Below are 22739 nucleotides of genomic sequence, written 5' to 3' on the forward strand. Positions count from 1 at the left end.
AAAAGCGGAGGATTTATCGCGAAAAATGTCAAGGGAAGTATACAGTCTTTCTCTGTTGGTTATATATACGATTGGTTCTGAATGAAAGTTGATGTCTTTCATAGAGCTCACTCAACCAAAACAAGTTGCAGAGGGTTTTCTTTACATCTTTGTTAACAGTGACGAGACAGACCTGGCTTCTCTTGACTTATTGTTTGTGTAGAGTTCACCCCCTTCATTCCAGTACTAAAACCTTCGGAACCAGTCGATTGCATTTGGATAGAGTATTGTTGGTTCTGTGTATGATTTCATGCTTCCGCCGGAGATAGTTCTCGATTGTTTGTAAGGACTAAGTGCCTGTCTGAAGTCCAAAAGTCAAAAGTGTAGTTATTCATCATCATAAAAGCTGGAGATTATTCCACTAAGCAAAATGGCGCTTTGCCCTTCTGTCATTGTTTTAATGTTGATGCTACTGGGTATCATATCCACAAGTTCAATTCCTTTGACGAGAGATCATGAGACAACTAATGATGCGATGAGCAAGGCTCTTCGTTACATGTCTGAAGTTCCACTTATTGATGGGTGAGCCTGAACAAACAATTTAACCCTATAATGTAATAGTATGGAAATACTTTCGTAATGATTTTGTATCATGTATAATGATCATAACAATAGTGACTTTTATCATTAGTATTATCTTTATTACTATTATTATTATCATCATCATCATTATTATTATTATCATTATTATTATTATTATTATTATTATTATTATTATTATTATTATTATTATTATTATTGTTATTATTATTATTATTATTATTATTATTATTGTTATTATCATTATCATTATCATTATTATCATTATCTTCATTGTTGTTGTTTTAACCTTATGGATTTCGACGGCAATAAAAAAAGGAACACTATACAGTGCGTCTAAAAAAAACTATACACTTTTGAAATGGCTGCCAAACAAAAAATGTGTCACCTTGGGGAAAAAATATCTATTTATATGGAAAGCCAACAAATTAAACTTTCAAATGACACCAAACAGTTGGAAAACTATTCATGCTTGAGTGAGCACTTCTTCTTCTTCTTCTTATGTTGGTTTGAGTGGCGATTAGTCATATTTGACTATTGTCGCCATTGAATCTATTAATAAAAAATCTTTACCCACTTAAACAAAGGGTATGAAAATTAGGGTGGGCAGGAATTAGCCTTCCAATTTCTTTCAGTTTTTGAGAGGCGAGTCCCCTGGAACTTGCAAAGTTGAGGGTGTTGTGATGAATTAATGATCAATCATTATTTATTTAGGTTCTTAGAGCTAATTTCAAGAATTATCAAATTCAAATTTAATGCATGAGTGAACATGAATTACATTTTTTAGTGCATCAGTTTGACCTTTTCACGTGGATCTCAGCAATGTGTTAATGGGAGTCAGAATAGGGATGAGATAGGACTTAGGTGGGGGAAGCAGTGGCGTAGCTAGGATTTTTTTCCTGGGGGCACTGGGGGGTCCTTGCTTTTTCAGGGGGGGGCACATTTTTTTTATGTATGTGTGTGTATGTGTCACAAGGGCGGATCCGACTTTCGCCAATAGGGGATGGGGCCCAAAATTATCTTCACCTATATTTTCCCTGATCAGTCGCTTCTTAGCTTTATTCTTATAAAACAACATAAATATGAAATAATCTCATAAGCCCAACATAAAAAAGTGCGAGCGCGAAGCGCGAGCGATTTTTTTTTTCTTTCATGTATTTTGTCCTGCAAATTTAACATTCTGGGCAATGTTTGTGACCCTGAACAAGATGCGTATGTAACTTGATAATTACTGCGAACGCCAAGCGCTAGCAGAAATTTTTAATAAATGTTCTAGCATGATCGGAAAGGGACCTGTTAAGGACTAATTACAGCTACCCACAAATACGGTACATATTTCAATAATGGGAGCGCGAAGCTCGAGCTAAAACTTTTTGTCATTCCAACCTAAAAAAGGGACATTCTAAGCACTTTCTGTAATCATAAATTGGATAGGTATGCAATTAAACAATTAATGCGAGCGCCTGAAGAAAATTGAGATACTAGTAGACCTAAAAGCGGGACACTCTATTCATATTTTGTAAATCATGAATAGGATATGGTTAATTGGGTATCATTAATAATGCGAGCGTGAAGCGCGAGCTGACAATTATTGATATTTTGATCTGCAACTGGATAATTTAAGCATATTTTAAATAAAGAACATGCAGGCTGTCTCAATAAACATGCGTGCGCGCGTTTTATTTCTAGATTTAGACCTAGAATCTGGGCATTCTGAATACATCTTTTTAATCATGAAGATCAATAATGCAAGAGGAGCTGAAAACATTTGATATTACAATCTGAAAAAGGTTAATTTAAATACTATTTCAAGTACTGTGTAGGAAAATTGAGAAGTGGATGTGGATCACACTTAATGAATGATGCGAGCGCGAAGCGCAAGCTGATATTTTTGTTATTGTTTTAACAAAGGACCGGGACATTCTAAGGAGATTTTGTCATATGAAAATTATGACTATCTTCCTATTATTCCTAAGCTTGTCGATATTCCATTCTGAAAAGACCCAAATTAGTTAACAGGAATTTCATGAAAATGATATTTTCTTATTTGTTAATCTAATATGCGTATGACAGTGTGGAAGTTGTTGGTTTTAAGGCTTGAAAACTAGAAATTTTAAGCATTTTTAAATTATGAATACGCATTACAATGATTAATACATTTTTAACCATTAATGCGAGCGCAAATCGCCAGCTGAATTTTTTAAAATAAAATGTAATGAAAAGGCCTGGGGGTTTTGTTTGCTTATATAGAATTGATATAGAGTACTCACCAATCAAAATGCGAGCGCGCAGCGCTAAATAGGCATAAGTTTTGACAGTCACATCTGAAAATTGATATTTTGAAAACTTTATGGAATACACAAAGACAATAGGAACTTGGCAAATCAAATAATGTGACCATGCATGCAGCGTGAGCTAAAAATGTTGATATGTAGACCATATTAACAGACTTTTTACAGAGTGCATTAAATTTGTAAATGGAAAAAATACTGAAAGCTCGATGTCTGAGCTGAAATATGTTTTGTACATTGACTTCAAAACTTGATATTTTTAAAGCTCCATATCAGCCTATTGAGCAAAATATGAATCATATCGAGCGCGAAGCGTGAGAGAAAATTTTATTTAGTAACATGAACGATTTTTTTTACAAGTCTTCCCCAAAAATTATTTTATTCACTCGTCTTCCTCTTATTTACCTCTTATTTTTTCCTTCTGTCTTTCCCCTTCTTTTTCTTTTCTTCTTTCTCCCTTTTTTTTTTGGCCCGCCAATTTTTTTCAGGGGGGCACCTGGGGGGCACACCAAATCTCAGGGGGGTACGTGCCCCCCCATGCCCCCCCCCCCGTAGCTACGCCACTGGGGGGAAGTAGGTTGATGGGACAAAGGCCAACAGAACACTTAGCCAACCCCCCCCCTCTCTCTCTCTCTACCCCTTCCTCCCATTTTGAGAGACTAGCCTTTGCTAGGACGAGCAGGAATTAGCCTTCCAGTTTTGTTTAGAGGTGAGTCCTTTGGAACTTGCCAAGTTAAAGGTGTCATGCTAAATTATTGATGAATTGAGATCAGTTTTTTGGTTTCTTAGGCTAATTTCATGAGTTACTAAATTGAAATGCAGTGCATGAGTAAACAGGAATTTTAATTTTAGTGTAGCATTTTAAGTTTATTATGTGGATCTTAGCAAGTGTGCTTGTGAGAGTCAGAGTAATGTGATGGTACATGTTGCATGCAAGGGGGTCAGATAGGGTAAGTCTGGGTTAAACAGTTAAAAGGGCATTCTTCTTTGTGTTCTCTTAAATTCCCTCCCCTTCACCCCCTCTTTCTTTCTTTCTTCTGGATCATGGTATTCAAAGCTTAAATGCAAAGTGACTGATGGTTGATGGGTCTTTTTTTCCATTGAATGATTCTAAGAAATCGACTAATTATGATGATTTATGAATTCATTGAAAAAGCTGAATAATTGATTGATAATTTATTGAAAAAGCTGAATGTTTAATTGATCACATTGATTGAGTTGATTTACTAACAAATTGTTGATCAAATGGTAAAAGTTAATAACCGAATTCTCAAAATTTATCAAATTGACAGTCCGCTCTGGACTTTATGCGTAAATGTATAATAGCATTCAGTCACGATCTAAGGGAGGCTAAACATTCTGTTGACATTTTACCCATTAGCTTACTTCACCCACTTAAGTCCTATCTCACCCCTATTCTCCTTACTTCAATGAACACACTGCTGAGATCCACATGATAGAAAGTTAAAATGCTGCACTAAAGATTACAAATGACACTCACTCATGCATGAAATTTCAATTTAGTAATTCATGAAATTCGCTCTTGACTAACAATTTAAATTGATCATTAATTTATCACAACACCTTCAACTTCGCAAGTTCCAAGGGACTCGCCTCTCAAAAACTGAAAGAAATTGGAAGGCTAATTCCTGCCCACCCTAATTTTCATACTCTTTGTTTAAGTGGGTAGTGCTCACTCAAGCATGAATATTTTTCCAACTTTTTTGGTGTCATTTGAAAGTCTAATTTATTGGCATTCCATATATATAAGTATTTTCCCCCAAAGTGACATATTTTTTGTTTGGCAGCCATTTCAAAAGTGCATAGTTTTTTTTGAGACGCACTGTAGAGCAACATCTCAATTTCAAAATTAAGTAACATTCAGTTTGTTAAATGCAACGCCTTCAGAAGAAAGATTTAAAGTGTTCTATTTGTTTGTTTCTGGTTTTCGTCTATTGCGTATGACTCAGCAAAATAGTACAATATCATTGTGTCATTGGGTTCGATGTATATACACTCTAAATGTGACGGATTTAAAATAAATCAAGATCGGCTGTGAATAGTGACCAGCCGAATATTAGATTAAGAATTAAACCTTGTGGATTTGAATATAAAGTTGAATTATTCGACTTTAAATCTTTTGAGAATTAAAAGTTAATCCGTAAGATTTGAAATAAATTCAAAATACGACTGGTCACTATTCACAGCCGGTCTGGATTTATTTCAAATCCTTGACATTTAGAGTGTAGCAGCCAAGTCAATTCATTCGCCGAGTTTTAGATATCGGGGTGACCAAACTGCAATGACACTTAAAAACTACGAAAGTGCTTGCAGAGAATTATTGTAAATGCCGTTGATGTAATAAATGAATAATAAATAAATGATTATTGTCTCCTTGTCTACTTTCCATTTCGTTTCTCAAATTTCAATTTTTTTTTCAATATTATTTTCCTTGTCGACTATTCTTCATGATTATATTTTCTTTGATAAAGTCACAATGACTGGCCGTGGCAGCTTGTTAGTCGGATCGGCAACCAGCTTCAATCCTTAAACCTATCACAGGAACTGAACCCGATATGGGGACAAAGCTACACCGATATACCCAGACTAAAAGAAGGGAGACTAGGTGGACAGGTTTGTTGAATAATAATATGCTATTTAAAATCATTCATAATGCAGTTATTGCAATCGGGTTTTTTTTCTTTAATATTATTCACTCTCAGAAATTTTGTTAACCAACCTCAATATTGGTTGGAATGTGAACCTACCAAATGTTGGTTTAAAAAGATTACAATTCAGTTTGAATGCAATTTGGTTTAACCAACAGATGGTAGGTTCACCATTAGTTTGGCTAAATTTGAATATATTTCAAATCATTCACAATTAATGCAATATACAGTACAAAATTAATGTTGTTTCTTGTTATAATGTCTATATTGTAGCAGTTATTCACTGTAAATATACAGATTTTGCTTCGGGGGGGGGGGGGGGGGTGGGGGTGCTATTGTACAGTCGTATCTAATATCTCAAATCATTCATAATAAATGCTATAATTGGATTGGTATGCAGTATATTGTCGGAGCTAATCACTATAATTATGCAACTTATGTTCCGTGATTTTTGCTGTTAATTTAGGGAGCTTAGACATCTCATCCATGACTCGGAATATTCTGGGCCCGAAACACAAAGCTTAGCAATGATCGTAGAATGTTTTTCTACGATTGATTCCGTTGACTAAAATATACAATCAATCGTACGATTAATCGCTAACCTTTGTGTTACGGGACCCTGGGACCCGTCTAACAAAGAGTTGCGATATCACCCCCCCCCCCCTGATGGGAAGCCATCAACGCCAACATCTGAAATGCATGTTGGTTCAAATTGATTTCTAGATAGGCCCAATAATGTATACTCATAAATTCACCCTTGTCCCGACAACATCCAGTGATCATCCTTGCTTATAAGAAGAGTTTTGTTTCAAAAGGAGCTAAATCCACTTTTGGTATTTTTCTGTAAATCAAGTTTTTTTAATTCACCACTTTTTCTTAGCCACTGCTGTTTTATTTTGATATAGATGATAGTACTACCATCTTAGATTAATTAAATCATGATTCAAAAATCTAGCATTCATTATCAATTTTTAAAGAATTTTTGAAATTTTATTTTTCATGGATTTAGCTCCTTTTAGAACAAAACCCTAGTAAAATGTCAATTTTGCCAATTTAGACATGTGTGATATTGGAAATTGAACACGAAACACATAAATATGGCTAGCAGAGTACATTTCACACCTTTTCTGATGTTTATCCATCGAAAATTACAAAAAGAAAAATATATTGTCATCTTTTCTAAGGAAGCTGAATTTTCGATATCTAATTCCAAAAGGAGCTAAATCCAAAAATATTCATAAAAATTGTAAAATTCTGCTATTTTCAGCAAAATTTGCACTGATGGTGCACTTGTATACACAACATGTACCTACAAAATTGAATGCATAACCTTATTTAAAATAGGAAAAAATAACCAATTCTAAATAACCGCAGAGTGGATTTAGTTCCTTTTGGAACAAAACTGTTTTGAATTTAGCTCCTTTTGGAACAAAACTCAAATTTGCAATAAATTTTTACCAACCTTTCATTTGTTTGTCAAATGCGATATGTTGCATTTGATTCCCACGTCTAAGATACATATATTTGTATAAAAAAAAATCAATTTTGGTCAAAAGTGGATTTAGCTCCTTTTGGAATCAAGCTCTTCAAATTATGCAAATGACATTGTACAAGTTTCTTGTAGGAATATTATGACAATGACGGATTTCCATGTAGTTAAATTTGATTTGATATGCAGGGATCAACATTACTGCGCATGAATAAAGTGGAGAGAGAGAGCAGCGTATTAAGGACGTTCCACAGTTAAAGTGAAATCCATGTCATTTTCACCAAACTTTGCACATAGATACTTTAGAACCTTAATATTCGAAATATGCAAAAATTAACATAGGTCCATGTGCTTGATTTTTGGCTATAGAACTTCAAAGTTCACCCAAATTGATGTTCTTAAGAATTGCGCATTCAAAAGAATTTGGCATTTTTAGACCGCCCAAGATTACTACAATGAGTTTAAACCTGTATTACTCAGTCAAAATACATGAAAAAGTCATCAAATTTCGCAAGAGAGTTAATAATTGTATCGTTAGAATGGAGAATCTATTTATAGTGCTATTTGTTTGCAGTTTTAAGTTTAACAGCACTGTCAGTTCTTAAAAATGGCGTAAAAGATAACAAAATCCGAATCTAAAAAAAGTTAAATTTCAGTAACAAACTACAAAAGTACAATAAATGCTGCACTTTATTCAAAATCCATGTCATTTTTACCAAAATTTGCAGAGTTGTAGAGGAAGGTATACCTAAGCGGTACAAACATTAAAAAATAGGGGTTCATGTGCTTGTTTTTAAACTATCAGCATTTTTATTAGAGCAAATGTGCTTTTTAAAACACCAAAAATGCGCCGAATGCTTTGTATCTATGTGAAGAAAAAATCAAAAACACTCTACCATTTATTCAAACTCGGGGTAATATTCGCGATTCTTGGCAGCACTGCAGAGTAAAGTATTTTGAAATTGTAGAGAATGTTTTTTTGAATGGTCCATGGAATAATTCCACTTTATAGCTTCATGAAATAACACATCGGATCTGCAGTTAAAGTGCAGAAGATGAGAAAAATCAGCTCATACCCGCAGCTAATTAATCACCTGTTCATCCATTGTGACGTCAGCGCGCAGAGTGTAAACTATGCGCAGATCATAATGCGCACAAACATAACTGTGGAACGTCCTTAAAAGGCCACCGCACACCTTACGACCCGACCAGTCGCCGACTGGCTTGCGACTGGGTGAGGGGAGATGTGACGTCACAGCTCTTGTCAGCTTCGAGTCGCAGACTAGACCGGTCAGAGACAAGTCGCAAGGAAAATCGGAAGGATTTGACATGTTGAATCCAACGAACGTAGAGGGCAGCAACACACAAGCGTGTTGCTATAAGGAAGGTCAACTCGATACGCGCATGCAGCTGAGCTGCGCGCGTATTTTATTGTTCATGCCAACGAAATCAAATGCCGATCTAATACAACAACAAATTAGTAGCGATCAAAAAACGAATATGAAAGAAAATGACTACAACAATATCAAAGATAACTTAAAAAATATGTTGAGGAATATACATACATATAAAAACATACTTTGATATTTAAAACTTTACAAATATAAGTTTCAGGAAACTAAAATCATTACCAAATCGGTGATTGTTGTTATCAGCGATTTCACCAGACGGCTGTATTAGGTGATTTGCGTCGAGACGATTTTGTGACCACTCGCAAAGCATTTCGGGATTGAATATAACCACCTTATTTTCTCTGAGCTCTTCGCTGAACCCATCATCACAGTGCAGCTGCAGCGCAGCGCGCAGCCAATGCAATGCATCTGATGCATGGGTTGTTTTTTCGCCGTCCATGCCATGGTCTCGGACTCAGAGTTGAAATTTAGACCCGGATTTCGGGGATACAGCGCCTTTATTTCAGATTTATAGACTTAAAAGTCAAATGACATTTAAAATTTGAAATCTAACCTTGAACAATCATCGTTGATAAACATCAGCCCTGAAGCCATTACACTTCAAATCAGGCCAGGCAAATTAGACGTCATTGTCTAAGTTGCTAGATCTATGACGAGTCGCCTGAAGCCCCAGCGCATCATCAACGTCACTAGCTAGCTGCGCGACCGGCCCAGACTCGGCGCACCCAGGTCAGAAAAATGACCTCGATTATTACGGTGGTTGTCAATACATTTATTAGTGGTGCAGCGAAATTCAGCAGAAGAAAATAAGAGATATGAGGTATCCTCGTCACAGGCTTAATATTCCAAAATGAGGAAAAATGTCAAAATCATGATTATTTAAGCTAAATATTTTCTTTAAAAATGAAAGTAATATTTTTAATATTTATACTCAGAATAACCGATCTAATAATTGTTCATTAAAAATATTTGAAATTAACAAATGAAAAAAAATCAACTCGACAAATTTCCCAAAACCCCACCTTATTTTTTAAAGTGGTCACAAAATTCGAGCGGAGTTGACCTTCCTTATAGCAACACGCTTGTGTGTTGCTGCCCTCTACGTTCGTTGGTTGAATCCTTATGACTGGATCGCAAGCTCAATCGAACCTCCAGCCAATCAGACAGCAGAGTTGCATAACGCGTATAAACAACGCGTGATAAATAACGCGCATACGCAGTTATGTAGTAAGCGCAATTTTTTCAAATGCTATGCCAAAAAGCAAAAAGCGCATGCGTGAGTCGCAGATCAGATCGCAAGGTGTGCGGTGTCGAGGCTTATGACTGCCTTGCGATTCATCTCCCCTCGACCAGTCGCAAGCCAGTCGGCGACCGGTCGGGTCGTAAGGTGTGCGGTGGCCTTAAAGGGAATGGTGATCCCGCGCTTCATGGGATAAGTAGTAAAATCCATTTTAACGCTTCTTATTATTATACAACATAATACGGAAATCTTGTCTCGCATTTCATATAAAATCAAATTTGATACATAATAGAATTGGAAGGCAAAAGGTGCGCGATGAATACAAACTTTTTTCTTACTATGTACAAATAAAAATACATTCTACAATTGATTCGGAATTTACTGGTCACAGAAATACGGAATACCAGACATGATAGAAGTGAAAGGCTCAAGATAAATTATGTACTTTAACTTAAGAAAAGACAGCAATAGGGATTAGAGAAAAAAAATATCGCATGGTATATTAGATTAAATAACAGAAGATATATACACACAAAATAACTATTTCAGTTCACAATTCATTAATGCTATAAAAGTATTGTTTTTCTTTCAATAACAATAATTGTTGTAACTTCTTAATGAACGAAAACAAAGGAAAATGCAGCGAAAGAGAGTGAAAATTTTAAAGAACATAGTTCACAGAAATTACCGTATTTTACAGTAAAACCCTGTAAATAATCACGTACATAATTACCTGTAGTTCTCACGAAAGTACAAATTTTACAGTGAAACATCGTTCAAAAATAAAAACAACAGCGTTTAACGGTAAATATAAAAGCGTACGGTTAAAGGTTATACAGCAGCTTATCAGAAATTTATCGTTAAGAAATGAAACAAATGGCAAACTATTTAGCATAATTTCTAATTACAATATTTTTTTTCTTAGTTCTGGGCTGCATATACCACCTGTGGATCTCAATACATGGATGCTGTAACACACATAATGGATCAAATTGACGTCATATTAAGGATGTGTGACATGTATCCAGATGTCTTCCAGTTTGTTACGACAGCAGACGGTAAAGTTAAATGATCTGACAAAAAAATATAGTTTTAAAACTTAAATAATGCTTTCCAGGTTATATGCTAGAATTACAGCATACTGAAAAGGCCAAAAATATTTCATTATCATACAAGAAAACTTAATTGCATATAAGCTATATAAGAATTTTCAGTAATCGATTAGTTTTTTTTTTAAGCTATAAGGACTTTCCAGTAATCGATTAGTTTTTCATAAGCTATATAAGGAATTTCCAGTAATCGTTTAGTTTTACAAAGATGCTTATATAGTAACGTCCCGTACTTGTTTTTTTATACAAATTAATCTATATTAATATTAGGAATGAATGAATGATAATTGTATTCACATCATTACTGTTGTAAAATGGTGTATGGATCCTTATCAAAATGACTGGCTGAAATAATTTTCTATTGACTGGTACCATGCAGTTCTATTGACCGGTCCTAATGATTTTGAGAGGAGGATGGTCGTTATAAAATAACAATGATCCATATCACAATCTTTTAAAACATATAATATACACAATTTTTTCGCGCATCATATTGAACGAACTTTACCTTGAAACAATTTCCTCGTTTGTGTATAAATTATTTTCAATACCCTCGATAATGAGTAGGCCTATTGTAGGTTAATACTTTTTAATTTTCAACTTCGTTAAAAAGTGTTTTTCGGAGATAATTATAATGACTAAAAAAACAATTTATTGTCCCTTTTTTTATTCATAAGGTATTTTGAAGGCTCATCGAAATGGTAAAATAGCCTCTCTCATCGGAGTCGAAGGCGGGCACAACATCGACAGCAGCTTAGCTACACTGCGCATGCTCTATCGGGTTGGAGTTCGCTACATGACCGTTACTCATAGCTGTAATACTCCATGGTATGACGTAATAAAAGTTAATACAATGCTCTTATTATTTCTATTTAGCATACAACTTTTGTGGGTTGAGAAGTCATTTTTTTATATATATAACAGGCTGCAGTAAACCTGGGCGAACAAAGCATTACTAGTGATGCTTTATTCGCCCAGGTTTACTTATCCGTAACCACTGGTCTTACACCGCCTACTAACAAGTCATCTCCGATTATAAATTCCTTGAAATAAAATATCATCGTTTTTGCTGGAAAATCGCCTATCCCTTTCAGGGGGATTTCAACGGCCTTGTGGCTTAGTGGTTGAGTGCCTACCTTGTGACCGGGAGGTCGTGGGGGTTTGATATCCGGTAGAGAATGTGACGTTCTGACTTTTTCTCAGGCGATTGACGTGTTAGAATCGGATCGCGTGATAATTACTTTCTATGCAAGGCCGCTGGTAGTAGCCTATAGTATAGTTTTTATGGTTACCCTAGGTACATAAATTTAATATTACTGTATATTCATAGTAATGTGTTTACCGAGAATTTCAATCAATAAATCTATTTTTTTTTATCAGTTACGTTGTAAACATTTTCACAATAAATGTTCATGTAAGATAACAAAAAATTATAATGAATATGTTTGGAAATAATGGCATTTTCATTTCAGGACGAAAATATAAGACAGAGAAATAAATGATTTTTTTCTATAGGGCGGATAACTGGTTGGAGACTGAGAAGAAAGACCCTGAATTCAACGGTCTGTCAGATTGGGGCAGGGTAAGTACTAAATCTAATCTCAAGAAATGGGGTCATTTTCTTGACGGATGATATAGTGACCGAAATTAGATGAGACCGAGGGTCCACGAATTTCTAGGGTTCGGTCAAAGCAATTGCGACAATTTAGATTAAAAATTTCTGTCCTAGGTTCGGAGAACTCGGTCTCGTGGACCTCCATCTCGAAGACTCTTGGCCACTCGGACCCTCAGCTCTGGACAGATATGTTGGGAGGCAGGACCAAGAGCACTGATAAAGCCATCCTGTTAGAAAGAAATACATGAAACGATTGATAAATGAATGGGTGAATGGCATTGGCCTAATAACAAATTGATTGATTTATTCATTGTATTCGTATTGTTTCATTCTATCTTTTGTAATACAATAATCAAGTTTTATTTGATTTACATTCCAGTTTAATTTATGTGCGGGACCTTCCTAAAATTATATGTTTCTGATTTTCTTTGTTCTCATGGCATTCTGTAATTCTGTAATGCTCTCGAATTATCATAACTTGAGCAGTTCACGAATGGAGGGTCTGATCTACAATAGGTTGATCATTTTATGGAATTGACCTTAAGAAATTTATCAATTCAAATTGAATTATTTAATTTACTTCAACTTTTTTGTTTCCACACGCATGCTTTCCCCCGATTGTCATTAATCAGCGTGTCATATTGGAGATGAACCGTCTTGGTATGTTGGTCGATCTAGCCCATGTATCTCATAAGACCATGTCAGATGCACTTGATATCTCCGTGGCTCCCGTCATCTTCAGTCACTCATCAGCCTATGCCGTTTGCAACAACGATCGAAATGTGCCCGACTACATCTTAAAACGCATGGTAAGATGATGAAACAATTAAAAGTTGTCAAAGAAAACCAAGCGTGGCAAAAATGACTTTATTTGAAACATTATGGCATATGGAGCACAAATTCTGAATGTGCTGCAAGCGAGCGGAGATGGATGAGCTACAAAAAAAATTGACATTTTGTGATAGATGGGCAATACTCTTGACATTTTGTGATGTCATAGATTTTGAGATCATATTTAAAGAATAATATAACATTTTATCGGGTTTGAACCCGGCTACCAACCGTTTCAGTAATGCATTTCACCTTTGAAAACGATTTTTACTATTTTGCACATTCAAATCAAGGTGATTAAAAGAATTGATGTGTGAATGAGAGTTTTTATCTATATATCTATAAATTTGTTTTGAAGATGAATGAGCAGATTTGAGGAGGGCACGTATTCGCATAAAGACAGTCTTTCAAATATCTTTTAAGTATATGATGTTATGCAAATATCTTGATAATTTATCGTAAAATAACATATCGCGACATCACTCTCTTTACAATCTAGGTGAAAAACGAAGGCGTCGTGATGGTGAACTTTTACACTGAATATATCAATTGTCCCCCAGGAGATATATCAGATGATAGGAATTATGCAACCCTTTCTCAAGTTGCAGGTAAATGCGCCTAATGCATATTCCATAAATTAATGTCGATGAACAATTAGGAATGGGAGATATGGAACTATTATTTGTATTGCATACAATATAAATACAATAATACAGGGAGGACGAGCGCAACATATTCATTTATTAAGTCAACATAATTTTTGACACTTTAATTCCTTTTGGAATTAGATATCGAAAATTCAGCAAAGCTGATTTCATCGATTTCCTATATAACATATTCATACAAAAATGAAATCCACTTGTAGCACAGATCTCCAGAATGATAAACAAAAATATAACAAGCAAACATATCTTAACATACATAAGTAAGCAAGGTCTTTTTTTAACCAACCCACCAGGTTGGTTAACATAATTATGAAACTACCAACCCTTGGTTAAAAACTATCTTTATTAACCGTTTGACATGAAATCTTCTAACTAACAGTTGGTAGGTTCGTATGTTAACCACATAATATATTGCCTGAGAGTGTAGTGATTTTTTTCCTCAGTGTCAGTAAGTATAAGAAATGTTATTGGTAATAAAGATTAATGAATCTGGAACATGAGTAATCATATTGTAAGTGGTCCTTTGTACATTTTTTTCGTGGGGGGGGGGCGCAGGGCTATATGTTCAAGAACTGGCTCATGCAAGGGAACAAAGTGACTGCATGGACTAGCTGTGGAAATCGTTTTTTTTTTTTTTGCATTTCCATAAGAAGAATATTGATAGAATTTATGCATCGAGAATAATTTTCGGGGTGGGTGGGTGCTGGGGAGGGGGGGGGGGGGGGTATCTGCCCATACCAACCCATCGATTATGACCTTTGGAGGGAAGATTCTTTACAGAGGAATCCCCCAAGATAGTTCAGAGGAATATGTTTACATTCCATTCGCATTTTCCTATGTTGGAGTATTTATTTGCTGTCATCAAACAAACTGTTGCTTTAAAATATAGTTTAAGATCTTATTCTTGTTCCCCCCCTCCAGATCACATGGACCACATTAAATCAATATGCGGCTGGCAATGTGTTGGAGTAGGAAGTGACTTCGATGGAGTACCAAGGTACTATTGATTGATTTCTTTAAAAAAAAACGACGATTAATCACATATGCTTGTATTTTGTTTGTCTTGTGTTACAGGTAATACTACTGATGGGCTATCCTGTTTAAAGGATACAAAAACAAATAAATAAATGAATCAATATTAATAAATGAATAAATAAATAAATGAATGAATAAATAAATAAATAAATAAATAAATAAATAAATAAATAAATAAATAAATAAATAAATAAATAAATAAATAAATAAATAAATGAATAAATGAATGAATGAATGAATGAATGAATGAATGAATGAATAAATAAATAGTTAGATAAATGAATATATAAATAGATAGATAAATGAATAAATAAATAAAAAAATGAATAAATGAATACATTTCAGCTACATGTTAAACACCCCATTTTCAATATTGAACTTGCTGTCCATGCCCTCCTCCATTTGGCGTTTCTCATTACAAATCCCCCCCCCCCCAAAAAAAAAAAAAAAAAAAAAATGATGTGTAGAACGAGAATTAATTGTTTCACCAAATGTATTGTTTAGAGAGTCTTCAAAATAAAAATGGGTTGAACAAAATAGCCAATGTGTTGGTCAATATGACTGTGTCCGATTAAAATAATGGTCAACTGGTTAAATCAAATTATTCTTTGAATTCCATCAAAATGCTTGATTTTGATCACCACAGTCGATCTCCAACTTTACAAACAGATCAAATATTTTGACCAATTTTTTTTTAAAGAATGTCTATTCATTTCTCGAACGCCATTTTGTGGGGATATATTTTAACTAAAGTCCAACGTTTTAATAATTGTCCCATCATTTGTGGATAAACATTACTTATTTTTGGCGTAAAAATGTAGGAATAATTTCAACAGACACTGAAATATTTAAGAATCTTTTGATTTCCCTAATCTCGTTCAGCATGCCTGAGGGATTGGAGGATGTGTCCAAGTTTCCGAATCTAATCGCCGAGCTGATAAGAAGAGGATGGACAGAAAAGGAGGTTAAAGCTGCCATGGGTAACAATTTACTTCGAGTTCTACGAAGAGCTGAACAGGTAAACAGATGCCCCCCCCCCCCCGCTATAAAAATGTCAAAATATTACCACATGTAATTTGGTCGATGAAAATAATTGTTAAAAAGTTCCTAAAGTAATTTTTCTCTAAGCTTGAAAAATTCCTGTTGGCCTATACCACTTTCATGATGTAGGTCAATTCGTCCAACCCCGAAGGTAGGGTTGGTTGAAAATACAAACAATATACTTTTTGTTCGCTATATGCACAATCAAAACTGTCAACTCATCATTCAACCTTTGTCACATGAGAGTCCATAAGTGCCTTCCCAGAAGGAAAAACCAGTTCCACTGGACCAGTTAGACCAGTATAATTTTAACTGGTAACTCTGGAAATTGGAACATCGGTTTACTGGTCTAACTGGTCATACTGGTCCAGTTAAAATTTTACTGGTCCAGTTAAAAATTAAACTGGTCTTGAATTACTGGAATTTTATACTGGTCTTGTTTCTGGTGGTTGGTACTGGTCTCACTTCATACTGGTCTTGAATTACTGGAATTTTATACTGGTCTTGTTTCTGGTGGTTGGTACTGGTCTCACTGGTTTTCATACTGGTATCCATATCAAGCTGATCTTTCCTGGTATTTTCTACTGGTCTGACTGGTCCTCGAACTGGTCCTCGTACTGGTTTTACTGGATCAATTTGTTACATTCATTTGGTTTGTTATATACCATGGTCAGTGAAATGTGATGGAAAAGATGGTTAGTAAATTAATCTTTCTGCTGTTATTTTAAATGTGATATATGAAATTACACATTTTCATTGTGAATAAGTTCACACACTTATTTGGAAAGTTTTTAAACAACAATGAGTGCCATTGTAAGGATATTCCATTCTAAATCCTGATTTTTCTTTTTAAAATAGGAAATATGCAAATGAGGTAAACCATGTGATCAGCATCATCAGAATTCCTGGTATTACTGGTCTTGACCAGTTCAATTTCAAACAATGAATTACTTTAGACCAGTTGACTATATGAGAGGAATATATCTTGCTTTGATCTTAATCATAATTAAAGGAAATAATTATTTTAATGATATTGTTAATACTTGATAATTATGATAATATTAATAATAATTATTACAATATCGATAACAATGATCACAGTAATAAGAATGATGACAACAATGATCATAATAATCATAATAATAATAATTATGATAATTATAAGAAGAATGATGATAACAATGATAACGATAATAACTCTCTCTGAATTCCAAGATTAATTTTCCATAATTCGTCAAATGATCTGACTTGAAATAAAGTAATTATTTATTGGACCAGTAACACCAGTTTGATGAAAAACAATTTAACTGGTATTACTACTTTGCTTCAACTGGAATGCAATTGTTTGAACTGGTCTCCTGATGATTTTTACTGGTCCAGTTAAAAATCAACTGGCCCAGTAAAAATATACTGGAAACCAGTAAAATTCAACTGGAAACCAGTAAAAATTCTTACTGGTCTTACTGGTTTTTCCTTCTGGGTTGTGTAAATAGATTACGTAAGAAGAGACTGACAAAGCATGGGAGCACGCACCCCCCCCCAAACTGTTTTTTGCTGTCAAATTCTTGAGGATGCAAATGTCGATCCTTATTTTTGACAGTGAACTCTGGCCCTCTCCCCAAAACGTCCTTTAAAGAGGCTCATTTCAGCCTCTATGATCTAATTTCATAATAAAAAAACAAAACAAAACAAAAATATCTGAAATAATATAGACGTGATAATGCCGTAGTCACTTTTTGCCATTAATATAGCGTTCATAATTATTGTTATGCAGCCATGCAGTAGCGGACCGTGACCCAAGAGGAGACAAAGCATTTGAGGGGCACCGTATTGTTTGTGAACAATGCTGCGCCCCTCCAATGCTTTGTCTCCTCCGCGTCACGGTCCGCCACAGTCTGCAGCAGTGCACACCAACCTGAAGTTCTTATGAAAAATAAGGTCAGGCATATGAGTATACATTAAAGATCTATTTTGAAATATAAAGCATGAGTATTAAAACAAGTACTTGGACATATTGGATGAACGTAAACCATTCTCGTAATTGTACATGTATTATGGACTTATTTTATCATTGTTCGATTCCTTTTAAAGGATAATTGATATCTGGAAATATTAGTTCCATCATGCCTCTACTGCCAATCAGTGTTTACCATTAACCCCGAGCAAACAAGTTTGTCTTTTTTTGTTCTCTCCCCTCCTTCAATTTTCACAGGTCCGAGATGAAATGTCCAGTACCCTCCCTGATGAAACTAGGATACCAATCCATAGCCGACATGAGAAAGATAATAAATGCAGGACCGTGTATTACTGGCCTCAACTAGTCCACATCCGAGCGAAGAGAGACAGCAATTTCGACGATCAAATGACCCAAGTTGATGGCTGTTACTAATGTATTTTAAGAGATAATAGTAATAATAAAAATAATGATGATGATGAATAGTAATAATGATAATAGTAATGATAATAATAATAATAATAACATAATAGTGATAAATATTTGAAACAAAATTCACATTGCCTCCCCTATTCTTAAAAATGTCCCATTTGTCTGGAAAATATAATAAACTTAATTTATTACGTGCCCCATCCATTTACAAAAGCTTGGATCCACCCTTGCATAAATAAGACCATCTATTCTTGGTCCTGATCCTTATTGAAATGGTTATTTATCGTTAGACAGTAAAGTATAGGACTAATATGACATGTGAGCAGGGGCGGAAATCTCTCCCAAAAGGTAGGGGGACAAGGGACTGGAAAATTTGACAAGCAAAAAAAAAGTTATCACCCCAAATGTAAGGTCATTTCGACCAAAATTAATTTGAAAAGCAAAAAAAAAAAAAAGTTATCACCCGAAAAGTAAGGTCATCTTGTCCAAAATACTGTACATGTTTTATTTCGATTTTGAATGACTTATTTCTTTTCATCACAAAAGACCAAAAATAGTAGGGGGGACATTTGATATTGTGTCCCCCCCTACTATTTTGAGTAGGGGGGCGCGTCCCCCCTGGGATTTCCGCCTATGCATGTGAGCAATATTATCTTCAAACCAAAGTTAATTTATAACTTTGAAATGTGGAGCAAATTAATGTTCCATATTCGATGTACATGCATAGTTTATAATTACAGATTGTATATACTTTTCCCTATCGTACCAAAGCTATTTTGCAATAAAATATATCAAATTTTAAACCCTGATTTAACAAAGGAATCTTTATTTCTGTCATTTGCCCTTCAAATAATTCATACTAGAAATTCAATACCTAGATCTGCTTTATTGTCGGGTTTCAGATTACCTATTCTAATGATGGTGATGATGATGATGATGATGATGATGATGGTGATAGTGACGGGGATGATAATGGTGTGGAGGAGTATAGGAGGAGGAGAATGAGGATCGATGAGGATAATTGTGATTGGTGGTGATGAGAAGGAGGAGAATGAGGATCGATGAGGATAATTGTGATCGGTGGTGATGATATGGAGGAGGAGGGGGATCGATGATAGTGATGAAGAGCATAATAATGAGGAGGAGGAGGATCTATTTTTTTCATCATAAGAAATATTAAATAGACCTATATTAATTTTTTTCCTCATTACCATGTGAAGCAAGGCTTAATTCCTCCTGTTCATATGGAATTTCCAAAGTTTTAACATTTTGTGGTTTAATCAAGAGGGTCATTGTCGTTAAATATGTAAAATTGAAATAATGTGCAACAAAAAAAATGAAAGGAAATAGTAAATGATTTCATCGACTCTTTAATTTGCATATCACTGAGTTGTGCGTATAAATGTTTTGTGAAAAATGTGTGAAACTTTAATATGTCATAACTTCTATATTTTACTTTTAAAATGTCCCTCTATTCTATCAAAATTTCTACGACTAATGTTAAATAAATCAGTGGCGTAGTAAACCAAAACAATTTGAGGGGGCCAGAGATGTTTTGGGCAAAATTTATAAAATGATGAGAAGTAGAGAGAACGAAGCGAGCTAGCAATAAATTGAACTTTTTAATTAAAAAAAAATCAAAGTTTTCGATAGATTTTGACTTAATATCCAGGAAAACACAATCATAATTTACCCAATTTTTTTCTTCTCCATGGCCGTGAAATTTGCGGGGTCCTTGGCCTCCAAGCCCCCATCTATTGAGTGAAATAAATGAGTTAAATTATGGCTGATCCCTATTAATGCATATTCAATCTCTTATGTTTCAAGACATAAAATCTGCAATCAACCAGAGATTTTGTCAGCTCACTTCACCTGCTCGCACCTTATGATGCACATGGATCATCAAATTATGAGGTTTGATGCGTTGTTAAAGAACAAGTTCACCCCAAGAACAACTTGGTGTGAATAAAAAGAAAAAAAAAAACATCAAGAATAACAGTACAAATTTTATGAGAATCGGATGTGAATTAAGAAAGTATGATGATATTTTGAAGTTTCGCTTAATTTCACAAAACAACACAGGGGGGCCACTAACATTGACGAGTGGATACCATGCGCGACCAAAAAACACGTAAAAAGGATGTCTTTTTCAAGATAGGGCACGTTACGTACGTAACGTAATAAGGGTGTCAAAAACACTAAAATAATGAAAAAAGGGTATCTATTTTGCTAGGAAAGCTATGTGTTAAGGGTCAAATTTGCGAGTGTATAAATAAGACTAAAATTTTTTATAAAGGATGTTCTTTTTTTCACTAACAGATTTGCACGAGGTGTGGGAGGTGGGGCCGTACTAATTAAACCCAATGATGTACATGTAGGTAAAGGTAAAACCGACGTCCGTGACATATAACAATTAAAATATCGCTGTACTTGTTTAGGGGTTCTATTTAGGGAATACTTGCCAAGGGTATACGTATCGTTTTGTTTCCAATACTTGTTAAGGGTAGGGTTTCACACGCCAATAGGTCTCCTACTTGTTCAGGGGTGCATTTTCAGAAAATGGAAAATACTTGTTTAGGGTGCATTTCGAGACCCCATGGTCGCGCATGGTATCCATTCGTCAATGGAAGCCCCCCCCCCCCCCCGGGCAAAACAATCATATGCACATCCTGTTCGTATGCAAATGAGGGGACTAATGACATCACCAACTCAATATTTCTTCTGTATTTTAACATATTAAATATTTAAATTTTCTACTCATTGTCAAATGGAAGTCATATCGATAAAATATTTCTAATTAGAATAAATATCTCTAAAACAGACCCCGGCCCAGATATATTAGATAGACCTGTCATCATGCAGGGTTCGTAGAACAGTAAAGTATGATGTGAGCTAGGTTATTAGAAAATGGGGGGGGGGTGCTATAGTACACGAATATAGGAAAATTGTATGAGTAGAGGTCGGGTGTGAAGCCCCACCCCGGCTTTTTTTTTTGGGGGGGGGGGGGTGGGCTAAAGTCACCCCTTAGTTCCACGGCCCAGTTCATGTTGTTTTAGTCCCGATGTTAAATTCAAATTGAAATGCAGATCTTATACTGGACTTCAATTGGCAAAGCCATTGCCCCGATGAGGCAGGGGGCACCCCCCAAATAAAAAAAAAATAAACAAAACAAAAATCCCGTAGGGAAAAGGTGCCCTTTTTCAAGATGAAATGTGCCTTAAAAAGAATGAAATTCCTTTTCTGAAGTAACACATTAAAGAAAACCGCAAACTTGACTCGCGCTCCCAGTGCTCGCGTCAATTGTTTGGTAAGATACCCATCCTGTTCATGTTTACAAAAAGTGCTTAGAAATTCCAGTTTCAGGTCAGAATATGAAATATTTCAGCTCAAGCTTTGAGTTCGCATTATTTCTTCAATCAGATACGTATCTTTTTCGTGATAATGAAAACTGCTGTTCTCTTAAAGTGATATAAAGAAGAGTCGCCGCCGGAATAGTAAACTAGTAATATATCTCTATGGTCGCCGGTATACTACATGTATTCAACAGCTAGACAAAAAGGGAAATGATGTCCTATTAACAGTAATTATTGCCAGAATTGACCACAAAAGCGAGTTTTACATCTTTCAATTTCAAAAATTTCCAACCGCTAGTTTAACACGCTCGCTCGCGAAATTACTAGCTAGCTAAAAATATATATTTAATCAATCACATACCGGTATATTTTCAAAAAGAATTTGCTCAACCAAATTAATACGAAACACACAGCTACTTCAAGCAGAAACGCAATCTGATGGTGAAAATACCTGTTTGCACAAAAAAAGCAAATTTTGACATATATGTGCCCTTTTGGCATTGCACCCCAAACGAAAAGACGTTCGAGCTGCCATGCCCTCGATCATAATTGTTGGCTCTGAGCGCGAGCTAGCTGAAGTTAGTGAATGAAAATGTCCAACTCATCGCCTCGCACTACTGCACTATGGTAACGTACAAACGATTGTGATTGACTAGTCTGTTTCAAGTCCTGTGTAAGAGTGTATCAATTATTTACAGGTTGTAATAACTATTGACATACTAATTCGGTCAATTTCTAAATTAAACACAATTTTGAAAAGGAATTGTTTGAATGTATGTCAAGTTAGGGTTTTCAAATCTTTATCATACAAACGGTTGTCTAATGAAAATTAAAAAAAGTTTCAATTAAATAACGAAGCGAGGCTAGCTTCGCTGGCTCAAAATGACACCAACACTGTTGTTACATGATGCGATGATGAAGAGATCAAATCAGGGTATTGAAAAAGCGTAGTATACTTCGCCTACAACTTTACAAGCTGACTAGTGAGTATAAATGTAGCTGTTTATTATTTGCATGCTTCTAA

The 22739-nt window shown here is 35.0% G+C and overlaps 2 protein-coding genes across 2 annotated transcripts in view; both read left to right on the forward strand.

Annotated features, from left to right (window-relative positions):
- The first annotated feature begins 6 nt into the window (after positions 1-6).
- LOC129253866 (dipeptidase 1-like) lies at positions 7-19165 on the forward strand. The gene is made up of 10 exons (XM_054892303.2): positions 7-561; positions 5363-5504; positions 10606-10738; positions 11467-11617; positions 12305-12371; positions 13037-13213; positions 13735-13843; positions 14822-14897; positions 15818-15953; positions 18189-19165. The coding sequence occupies exons 1-10, from the start codon at positions 410-412 to the stop codon at positions 18363-18365; spliced, it is 1320 nt and encodes a 439-aa protein (XP_054748278.2). The 5' UTR covers positions 7-409; the 3' UTR covers positions 18366-19165.
- A 3174-nt stretch (positions 19166-22339) lies between these two features.
- Positions 22340-22739, forward strand: part of LOC129253865 (uncharacterized) — a 50649-nt gene continuing 50249 nt past the window's right edge. The window contains exon 1 of the mRNA XM_064095293.1: positions 22340-22698. The gene's annotated coding sequence lies outside the window, so the exon portion shown is untranslated. The remainder of the gene's footprint in view (positions 22699-22739) is intronic.

Source organism: Lytechinus pictus, chromosome 2, assembly GCF_037042905.1.
Source record: "Lytechinus pictus isolate F3 Inbred chromosome 2, Lp3.0, whole genome shotgun sequence".
In the NCBI taxonomy this organism is placed as follows: Eukaryota; Metazoa; Echinodermata; class Echinoidea; order Temnopleuroida; family Toxopneustidae; genus Lytechinus; species Lytechinus pictus.